The 12,086-nt window shown below is 38.6% G+C and overlaps 1 protein-coding gene across 1 annotated transcript in view; it reads right to left on the bottom strand.

Annotated features, from left to right (window-relative positions):
- The window catches only part of slc17a6a (solute carrier family 17 member 6a), a 53,442-nt gene that overhangs the window by 22,638 nt on the left and 18,718 nt on the right, over positions 1–12,086 (bottom strand). The window contains exons 4-7 of the mRNA XM_063063143.1: positions 5,893–6,007; positions 5,167–5,254; positions 4,984–5,070; positions 1,529–1,671 (exon numbers count right to left, since the gene is read on the bottom strand). Coding sequence (XP_062919213.1) covers positions 1,529–1,671; positions 4,984–5,070; positions 5,167–5,254; positions 5,893–6,007 — 433 coding nt within the window. The remainder of the gene's footprint in view (positions 1–1,528; positions 1,672–4,983; positions 5,071–5,166; positions 5,255–5,892; positions 6,008–12,086) is intronic.

Genomic DNA, 12,086 nt, shown 5'->3' with positions numbered 1-12,086 from the left:
TACCGCATTTCAGTGCAAAGCTATAAATTTTCATCTTTAGAATGATACACTATTACCCAATTCAACAATTATTGTAATATTTTACTATTTAGAGTTATGCCTGAAGATGTAACATAAAATTTGATTTTGATCATGTGTTCATTTTGAATAACAATTGACAATGTGAACCCCCAGGGCTCTCAGATCATAATGCACAGTTATGGTGTTACATCAATTATATCCTAGATACTTTGCTGTACAGCAACATTATTGTACAACAATAAATAACCAACACCGATAAATACAATTTATATTGAGATATAAAATGCCTTTCCACAGATTCTATGTTCTGTAACAATGCATTATAACAGGCAACTACGGCAAAAGTAATGAAGTTTTAATTTTGTCACGCCTGGCTTCAAATAAGCTTGTTAACTGTGTCTTCAAGTAGATTTCATTTTGCTTGAATAATGTTTAAAGTTTTAGTTTTCCATATTTAGGCCAATAGACATGAAATGCCTGCATATCTTGTGTTACGTTATGGCAATTTCAGGTTTATAGGGATTGCAAATGAATGCCATCAATATCTCACATCTTATCCTAATCATGACAATACTTTGTTAATATCAGCCTGCATCATTTTTCCTAAAAAGGAATATCAATCAATCTATATGTTAATAAAAATAATGTCCAGGAAAGTAAGGCACGATAGCATAGCAGTTAGTGGAATGTTATTACAGAACTAGCAATTGGTGTTCAATTCCCACCAGCATTTTCAAGGAGTTTGTTTTTTCTCCCCATGACTGTGTGGGCTTGCTCCCCCATTCCAAAAACACATGGGTTAGTGGGTTTATTGGTCACATGAGTATAACTGGATGCTGTTGGCTCATTGGGTCTGTAACAACACTGAATCTCTAAATAAGTATATTGCATCAGTTTCGTGTTTCTAAAATTTGAAAAGGGCTGACAGAAAAGCAAGGTGTTGTTCTTAAAAATTGAACTACAAGTGAAAAACTAAAAACAGGTGGAATATTGGTTGAATTATGTGCGGAATTCAGGACATGGAATGATAAAATTCTGTAGGTTTTTTATATGCAAATATAAAACTTAGTGTCTGGTGTAATATATCTGGACAGAAGTCAAGGACATCTTGAGGTAAGTAATACATTTGTATGCATGTTAAGCAGTGTGAACAAAGACATTTTAAAGTGTATTCAGAATCTTTGTGCATGGCTTAAATACTTTAATTGGACAGTTGTGCAATAAAACATGGTGCACATATGTTAGAGCAGACCTCCATGTATCTATTTAGTATGCAAGACCATAGCCCTGTGCCCACAATTAAACAGTAGAGACAAACTTCTCCATATGCTTAATCTGAACGGCACAGAACTCAGTAGACATAAAATACCCATAGACAAAGTTCAATAAATGTTATTACATACACAAAGAGCTTTGGGAATGGATCAACGTAATATCACACATACTGTATTTATCTTTAGTTAACTGAAAGACATCTAAAATAAAGCACAGATGGAAATGATCCTACATCTATTCCTCCAATTAGATTGGCACTTTCACCAATGCTCTCTTCAATGTAGGTGCGCTCCTCATCTGTTATTGTTGGATGTGCTGCAGGACTTTCATAGGATATCAGGACCCAAAACATATACCACAAAATTCCAAAAGACCCTAGTCCAAAAACATTAGAGAAAGCAGCATATGAGAAAAACAGGATCACTTTTTCATTGTTCTACAACAGAGCAATTACAAATTTCTTAACATATTGCATTCAATTATTAATTAGCATATTCCAAAAAATTAAACAAATACATAAGAATGCTGGACATTTGAAGAAAGAGTCTCAATTTCCAAACAAATGATATATGAATCTGGTATGTTAGTTTAGTATAGGTCGACCTTCACTAATCCAGCACCACTGGGACCTGAGGAGTGCCAGATTAGTGAAAATGCTGAATTACAGAAGGATCACATTCAGGCATAATCAGTGCCGGATTATCGAAGGAACCGGATTACAGGTAGTCGGATTAGTGAAGATCGACTGTATTTTAAGGGTAGATTTAATCTTCATTCAGGTCAAATCTGAAGGAGGGCAAAAATTCAGAATACTGACAATGCTAAGTGAAAAAATTGGGAGAACAGAGCCAAGATCCTGACAAAATTTCTTGCTGGAAAGGCTTAGAAGGGCTGCCAGAACTGCTATGGACTTTTATCTTTTCCTTGGATCTTTTCTGCCATTGGCATATTGTTTTTCTAATAAATGTTTCTGTTGAATATCAACATGAGAAATTATGACTTTTAGCAAGAAAAGTAATATTTTGTTTTAATGTCATTACTGGGTATTTCTATAGACAATTATAATTCCAAAGAATGAATTTCATTTTCCCTAATAATTTCTCAAGTGAATTGGTGAATTGATCAAATGAATTCTCAAAGGAATATGCAATTGGTGTTAATTGTTGTTAACCATACTTTGAAAAACTGGCATTTCAGCTTATGTGCTTAGCTGCAGTTGTATATTCTTACTTTTCAATTCATTTTTCCGTCACTTTATAAAGTTGAATCTATTGGTGCATCATCCTAGAACTAGTACCAAATCCGAAATTAATATAAATTATCCCTATTTAGCGTTAAGTACCCCTTTTTTAAACTTGATGACAATATAATACTATTTTGTACTCTCCTTTTGCCAGTAGTTTGGAAGAGAAAGATATTCCTTCTGTGTTGGTGTGGTCCATATCTTCAGTGCACAGTGAAAGCAGAGAACATGCTGGAGGTCCAAATGTGGACAGTTCCAAGACATCCTGAGCTGAGTGGTCAGATCATTATATCTTCACACCAGCTAAGTTTTTTTAAATGAATGTTTTAATTAACTTATTTCAATGATATATGTTTTGAGTTTTTTTTTCTTTGTAAAATACAAACATGACAATGTTTATATGTCTCATTGTCAGAAACATTTAGGTATAAAGATGAAAAGGACTTGCCAAAAACCATCAGGGTGATTGGAGGTTGGTTCTTAGGGTCACCAACAAGACCTTGAAATTAAAAGGGAAGCAATGTACAAAAGGTATGTACAACTCTGGGAATATTATAGGGGGGCATACTCGAGATTGGTTTTTGTTCGTGCATTGTCGACGTTGGTGAGGACCTCAACACTATGATGATGGTGTCGAGACTAGCGCGTGGTTTGGATTTAAGTGAGGGAGAGTTGCGCAGTGTCAGCCTCACTCTCTCTTCCCAATTCCCATCTGGATTCAGTGGCAAGACAGAGTCGAGATGGCTGGAGATGGGACTAGGCGCAGTGGATGACCAGGATACTTGAGATATGGGCTGGTTCAAGTATGATCCAATCCAATTTTGCTGTTCTATGCCATTCCAGTGTTGCTCTTGAAATATGAACCTTTTTTAAAATGAAAACGCATTTGTGAATTCCTAATCAATGTTTGCAGAATCCCACGGAAGCATTCTAGATACACACTGATGGCAGGAACTTCACCCGCCGCTAATATTTATTAAAGTAATGCAATGTCATTTAAATTGCAAAAAAAAAAATCCATGTCAATAATAAACACAAGAGATTCTGCAGATGCTGGAAGTCCACAGCAACACACACAAAATGCTGGAGGAACTCAACAAGTCAAGCAACATCATCTTGACTTGCTGATTTCCTCCAGCACAGATCTGAGCAGCCACAACAATTCCTTAATATTTTACTTACCAATGATTAACATTCTCATCAAGTTTAAAATGAAATTCAATACTGTATTTACCAAACTCTCCATAAGAATGAAACAGCACAGGGGAAATCATTTGGCCAATTATGCCTGGGTGAGTTATTTGAAAGCGTTTTCCAAACATTCCCCCAATTCTTTCCTGTGGAACTTCTTTTTCTTTTCAATATGTGTGGCATAGAGCTACTGTATGTAGCACAGAAACAGCCTGCTCAGCGCTGAGTTCACACTGATCCTTAAGCACCTGATTACATTGAAAACATTTATTCTCCACACGTTCTTATTTTGCCTTCAAACCTACACGCCTTTGAGACGTGGGAAGAAACCAGAGCCTTCAGAGAAAACCCACATAGTCAGAGAGAGAATGTGCAAACTCCACGCAGGCAGTATAAGAGCCACTGGCACTGTGAGGCAACAATTCCACTGGATGTTCAAAAGTGCTGCGACTTCGAATATAAAACTCATCTTTATCCTGTGGCCATGCTCACTTTTACAGATGGTGCATTGATCACAAGAACCTGCTTTATTAAAAAAATCACCTCATTTCATCAAACATACTGTAACTTTCCCATGTGCAGTCTGAAAAAATTCCCTTATAGCTTTTGCACCTCGATCAATCAACCTCTCTTTGTCCTATACTCACGACCTTCTACAGGTGCATGGTAGAGAGCATCCTGAATTGTATGGAAACAGTTCTGGGGCAGGCAGGAGGGCTCTACAATGGGTAGCCTAAATCTGCCTAATGCACCTCTGGCACCAGCCTACCCAATATCAAGGACATACATACAGAAAGGTGCCTGAATAGGGCCCGTAACATCATGCAGGATCCCGTAACATCATACAGGATCCCACCCACCTTGCTCATGGACTACTTGTCTCACACCCCAAAAGAAAGGAGGCTATGTAGCATCCATGCCAGGACTACCAGACTCAAAAATAGTTACTTGCTCCAAGCAAAAGGCTGATCAATACCTAAAAGAACTAGTATAGAACAATTCACTTAAGTAATTTCCTAGATTATTTTAAATGTCATAGGAACTGACTTCTTTATAACAATTTACATTATTTTATAGATTAGCAGTATTGCTTGTACCTCAGTAATGCCTGTGTACTGATATTCTTACAAAACTAGAGATTAATAAATCTGCAAACGTAAATCTTTGTTTTAGTTTAAACAATGTTTTAAAACTTGTGTTTATTGGACAATATGCACTGAAGAAAAACAGGGGAACAATGGCACAGAACCTACCATACACATAAAACACAGAAGGCCATCCAGTGTATTGCACAAGAATCCCAGCTAAAGGCATAGCAATAACAGCTCCAGCATAAGAACCTGCAAGAAAATCAATCCACAACTAAGATCTCGCTGAAAGGGTGAAAGTCAACAACAATTTTAAAAATCTTAAAAGGCAAACAAAATGCTAATTACCACAAAATGAAGTGGTTGCTAGCCTGCTTCTCTCCAGTGGCGGAGCCCATTTACTCCATATGCCATGACAGGCTGGGTATGTGACTCCCTACAAAACAAAACACACCAGTTATTGTTTTATACAGAGCCTACATGCCAAGCTGTTCAGGAAAGTGTTATCTGGCATCTAAGTTTAAACAAAACCAATACACTTACTAACCATTAAATACTGATTCCACACAATAGCGAAATGAGAAGCTGAGAACATTTCTTGAAGTCTAAATATAATATTTATACTTCCCATTCAATGTAAAAGTATAAACTGTGAATTCTCAGTTCCTCGCCACAAAAAAATCTACAACAAACTGAATCTTAGTAGTAACTGAAATATATGAAATTACATCTGCATGTGATCAATTCATTAAGAAGGGTAACGATGTATCGATTGTAATGATTCTAATTTAAAACTCAACTCAACATATGAACTGGAATTGCTATTAATGTTGAATAAAATTAACAAAGACTAGAGCCGTATAACGGGTCGGTCACCACATGCAAAAATGGAAAACCGACAATGGTGAATGAGGAGTGAAACTTTCATCCGATTTATCCAATAATACATTGAGGATACGCATCATGACAAAAGGGGCGTATTTAATTAGGAGCTACATGTACCTACAGCAGGTTACAGGGTCACTGTGAGCTGTTTTGAACTGACCGCGGATGCTCTGTTGCCCTACAACATACCTCCACCAAGCCCTGCAGAATCCTGACGAATATCACGAAACCATAGTGGACTTTGGCGGCGGACGGGATGAGCATATTTAGGGAGGAGGTGAGGAAGATGGCAGCGCCAAATACTCTGGAAAAGGAACCGAAGAAATCTCATCATACATATTCTCATTCGGTCTTTTTTAACGTTGGTGTCTCAGGTTATTTCCTTCTATTAAGTCGAATATTTTTTTCACGTCGAATATTCCCAGTAATTATTTGGACTTTAACAGATATACTGGGTCTTTTTCGCAATTAATATTAGAAATTTAGCTGCTATTTTCAAATACCAGTTGGGGGAAAAGTCATTAAACCCAGGTACCAAATTTCCCTGCCAACCAGAGAGACAGACATATTCTTCACAACGCCTCAGACTGCTCCAATGTTATTGGCATACTGTTAGAAGCGTAACGTAATTATGCCAAGAAACTTAACCTCGATTATTAAACTCTTCATCTGCATGTTTCGTTCTTTTTATATACACAATTTTAATATTGCCACATTAATGGCGAAAAACGAGTAACCGACACACACCTGGACTACGATTCCATCAATACATATCACAACAGTCAGTACCTATCACAATATCGGTCATAACAATGAATAATACCATCATAATGATGAACACATAACGACAGATACGCTTTGCGTTTGATTGGCCTGGTTTTGTTAATTCTGTTTGAGTTTTTATTTTCTTAGGGCTGGGGAGCGATATATTACGTTATAAACTGTAGGATCACTGCAATTCAGGCAGTGTTTCTGAAGACATCAGTCAACTCTGCACCTAGCTTCTCTGGGTTTAACCCCGCGATTCGGATCAGCTGAGCCAGTCGGCCACTGATTTATTCCAGACCTACCAGAAATAAAATCTCGGCATGCACGATATATTTTTAAAAATAATCTCATTAACATGCATATAAATTTGACTTTGCAACATTTGGTATGACCATATTAAAAATCACAAGCACAGGTTACAAATACTCATGTTTAATCTATGCAAAAGGGGTTTGCTTTCCACAATTTAAAATGCAGAATCCTAACGAAACCAAAAACTGCAACCTTTTGGTATGGAATCACTAAAAGGCAAAATTGGAGTTGGGTGGTGGCGGGGGCGGGGGGTGCTTTAAAATATATAAAAACATTTGTAGCATACATATCTAGTAACTCTTTTAGCAAGGGATTCGAATTCTTGCTAATCGGCATTTAATGAGGAAAATTAGGTTCCACTAGATGGATCTTTATTTAGTGCTGCGACACAGTGGTGAATTCTGAGATATCCCGACCACAGGGTCCTCAACTCCAACATACAATGCTGATATCAAGAAGATATTCCGCGTTGCTTCTGGAAAATTATATGATTAATCATATTCAATTTTCCCGTGAAGTTTATGCGAATCGTACGTGAATTACACGCGGCGAAGACTGTTTTGTATCATGAGGAGATCCCTTTGGTCTGAGGAAGAAAAGGCCAAATTGAAAAAGAAGATAAACCTCGAGGTAGTATCTGGTAACATTTATGTGCTTTGATTATAAATTTACTTTGAACTCTACTTTGAAATTTGATGTGATGAGAGAGCGCATTGAATGGAGCGGAATGTTTCGTGGCCTATTTCATGTTACATTTTTTTTATTTTAAAGGTTTGGACTAAATGCTATAAATTTAGTAAATTTAGTGCTATAAAATTTTGTAAAATTTTGTAAAGAGGCGCATGTGTTAAATTTTAACAGCTACGCTTTTAACATAGGCGCATTCTCTGGAAACCAAGCAGTAATTCTTAATTCAATTAGGAGCTTAAATATTTCGGATTTCATCACTGCCCGGTACTGCTCCTGCCCCCTTCAAGCCAACGAATACCACAGGGAGGACAAGTCCTACGGGATAAATTACAAGCGTGTTAACCTGTCAGGACTGCCCCCGCAAGTATTACGCTTCTCTTTTCGGTATGTACCCTCGAGACCAGCCTCGAAGAAGGCAAAGAGAAGAAAAGCCTGTAAAATGAACGAACGAGTATTGAAAGAGTTTCGGGTTCCTTTGTGCTTTGAGTTGGATAAAGGCCTCCCAGGATAGTCTTCTTCAGTAAACTACAGCCCCACAGACTTCCGAGTAAAGGATGCAAAAACACAACGGAACGCAGATCATTGAATCCATGGGAAATGATAGTAACCATTTCCCTTTTTTTCTCCCAAGTCCAGACATATCAATCTAGAAAACTAGAGAAACCAAATTGCTTATAGATCCTAATATTCACCATGAATACCTTTAAAATCTTTTTTTCAACACATCAATATAGATTCTGTTATATGGAATGTCATAAATACTCGGTCTAATCTCGGTAACTGATGATCTTTTATAATTTCTAATAAATATGCAAATACTTTGCAGTAGTGGATGCATCGTAAATCTTCACACCAGTGCCTGAATATTTAATGAAGTAATGCCGGCTTAGATTCCTTGATGACTTGGGAGTGAGTTTTACCCTGTCTCCAGGCTCTGCGGCAAGGGGAAAAGAGAGAACTGAACCGCATTTCGATCGTTTGCAAATATATTTCAACCCCAAAAGGACTTGGTAAAAACTGCATCCGGAGAAATAGAACACTCCATCATGATCCGGCCCACATCAGTGCTATACTACCACTGAAATACCAGAATGCCAAGAGCATTGAAACAGCTATTTTATTTTAAAACGACAAAAATTACCTGTTACAAACATGACTTGTGCGATAAATAATACTAAAGGTATATTAACAGAGAGATCTTCTGCACACATTCTTAAACGGTTGTCATCACCTGCTGCAATAGGTCAAGATGCAGACTTAACTCACGCCACTATATAATCCGGCTTCGTTGTTGTATATTTTGGTTGCATATTATTACCTGAAACTATATAGGAGGTCATTATTATCTCTGCAAGTGTCACCCACGGCCCCAAGGTCACCAGCCTTACTGTGACTGGCAATTTATGCTTAAGCTCCCACGTTTTCTCCAAATAAGAAGCTTTTAGATCAATCTCAGTTGAAATTTAGCTTTATCGTTTTATCTATAACTCATTGCAGAATACATGTGTTCAGCCTTTGTTTGAAGGCGAATTCGAGAGATAGCCAGAGTTAATCCATCCTTTTAAACGAGACTATTCTGGAAATGGTTGCTTACTAATAATGCAAAGACAATTTCTTTGTGATGGCAGGCAACAAGCACTTGAATTTTATATTGTTCATATAACAGTATAAAACGTTCCAAAACCCCAAGGGAGATTTGCTCGGATAAGAAATTATATTCTCTCTCACACACACACACACACACACATACACAAACCCACGGACTCAAGAGTTGGTTACTGCCTGTTACGCCATGGGCGTAAGGAAGGTCTTCCACCTCCGTCTGTCCTTGGCCATCTTCTCTATTGTGCCCCACGTGTGGTTTAGGGTCCTCATTTCTACCTCTACGGTATGGCGCCTCTTTGTGTTTGGTCTCCCGCGTTTCCTCTGCCTTTCGGGAGTCCAATGAAGTGCTGAGAATCGTTGAGTCTTTGGGACTATTTTCCTCAAAGGTGGAAGCATAGTCTCGACAGGGATGAAGGTTACTGCAGACGTCTGGTACGTGAAGGGGCTCAGCAATCAAGAGGTGGACGGGATAACCTGGAATGTGCGAAGTAGTCCATGGATTGCAGGGTTTTGAACAAGCCTGTGTTTACAGAGCATGGAATTTGGAAGTTCGGCAAGGTGTAAATTGCAATGGTCAGATCAAGAGGTAACCAAGCTGTAGTTGAGCATTTGACGGGAGATGTGTAATGCTGAGTTTTATTGTGGAAAATATTGGTTTCTACAAAGTTGGACGAATTTCAGGATGTAAAGTGACACTGAGGTGAAGTCTGTTTCGGTCTCCAAAGGTTGACGGCTATGACAAAAAATTTGACGATGTTCCCAATATTAAAGGAAATTTGCAGACCCCAGTCAGTTCAGATTGGCAACAACATCTCCTCTACAATCTTCGTCAGCACAGGTGCACCGAAAGTGTGTGTGATTAGCCTCCTGCTCTGCACGTTTTACGCTAATAATCATGTGGCTAAGCACAGCTCCAATGCCATACTTTAGTTTGCTAACAACATCACTGTTGCTGGCTGAATCAAAGTTGGTGGCAAATCAGCATATAGAAGAGAGATTGAAATCTGACGAAGTCGTGCCACAATAACCTCTCACTCAAATTCAGCAAGATCAAAGAGCTCAGGAGGAGGAAACTGAGCAGCCTTTAGCTGGCCCTCATTGGGGAGCAGAGGTGGAGGGGGGTCAGCAACTTTAAATTCCTCTGTGTTATTATTTCAGAGAACCTGTCCTGGGCAATTCACATAAATGCAATTACAAAGAAACCCTGGCAGAATCTCTACTTCCTTAGAAGTTAGCAAAGATTTGGCATGACATCTAAAACTTGGACAAACTTCTATAGATGTGTGGTGGAGAGTATATTGACTGGTTGCAACAAAACCTGATATGGAAACACCAATGCCTTTGAATGGAAAATTCTACAAAAAGTAGTGGATATGACCTAGTCCATCATGGGTAAAGCCCTCCCCACCATTGAGTACTGTCACAGGAAAGCAGCATCCATCATTGGGGACCACCACCACCCAGGTCATGCTCTCTTCTCACTGCTGCTGCGATCAGGAAAAAGGCACAGGAGCCTCAGGGCTCACACCACCAGACTCAGGAACAATTATTACCCCTCAACCATCAGGCTCTTAAACCACCAAGATAACTTCACTCAACTTCACTTGCCCCATCGCTGAACTCTTCCCACAACCGATGGACTTGCTTTCAAGCACTCTTCATCTCATGTTCTCAATAATTATTGCTTTTTTACTTTGTGTTTACACAGTTTGTTGTCTTTTGCACATTGGATGTTTGTCTACAGTGCTGGGTGCGGTCTTACATTGACTCTGCTATGGTTCTTGTCTTTACTGTGAATGCCAACAAGAAAATGAACCTCGGGGTTGTATATGCTGATATATATGTACTTTGATAATAAATTTACTTTGAACTTTAGAACTTTGAGTGTGTTGTTCAAGAATCACTGTATGTTTGATAGATGGAAAGTAAGGAAGAATAGAAGGATTGAGAGAAATAGAGATAAGTTTGAGGTGGGTGTTAAGCAGATAGACAAAAACAGATACTGCATTGCCAGGTGAGATGCCAGAGGGAAATATACAGATGAGAAAAAGAATTGCCTCATTGATTTGGAGAATAAATGAGGCTAATGGGGACCAAAGGTGACTAGGAAGAAAAGCCACTGCTAGTGATTCTATCATCATGTCCAATAAGAATGGAACAAAATATGTTTGCCGCAGTTAATGAAGATGAAGAGATATTGGTAGGGCTGGACATCAGAATCAGAATTAGTTTTATTATCATCAGTATATGGTGTGAAATATTTTGTTATGTGGCAGCAGTACATTGCAATACATAATAATAAAAATAGTGATTTACAGAAGATGGCGGCGCACCTGCGTGTGCGCAGCCCTCCGGTGAAAAATGATATCGTATCTGTTAAATAGGGGCCGTGGCCAATTCTGATTTGATGGAGAATGGATGTGAAAGCACAGGGGAACATCTGGAGATCTGAAACGCCCGTTCGCTGCTGTCGTTACTGTGTGGTCGGGAATCTTTCGGAGGGTAGGCCTCAAAATCCCCAGCCTTGCCTGCTTTTGGCGACCGAGAAGGAGGTCGAATCATTCTGACAGAGATGGCGCTCAGTACTCGGTGTCGGAGAGCTGATCAGAGCTCGAAGTTTTCGGATGACTCAGAGCTGGGTTGTGGTCCACATGACAGGGAGAGGTTTTTCTTCCTTCTCCCGTCTGCGTGAGATGTGGGACACTTGAGAAACTTTGAACTTTACTGTGCTCATGGACTTCTTCATCAAGTTACACTGTTTTATGTGGTTATGTCAGTTTTTTCAGTCTTGGTTTGTCCTGTGTTTTGTGATATCACACCGGAGGAAATAATGTATCATTTCTTAATGCATGCATTACTAACTGACAATAAAAGAGGACTACGTGTCTTCATAAACATAATCATATGTGTTAAATAAACATTAATTATGTTAATAAACATGTTAATAAACATGTTAATAACATAAACATATGTTAAATAAATAGTGTAAAATAAACCTAGTCAGGTAG

This window comes from Mobula hypostoma, chromosome 11, assembly GCF_963921235.1.
Source record: "Mobula hypostoma chromosome 11, sMobHyp1.1, whole genome shotgun sequence".
NCBI lineage: Eukaryota > Metazoa > Chordata > Chondrichthyes > Myliobatiformes > Myliobatidae > Mobula > Mobula hypostoma.
Note: the sequence above shows the minus strand (reverse complement) of the source record. Positions and strands in the feature narration are given on the sequence as shown.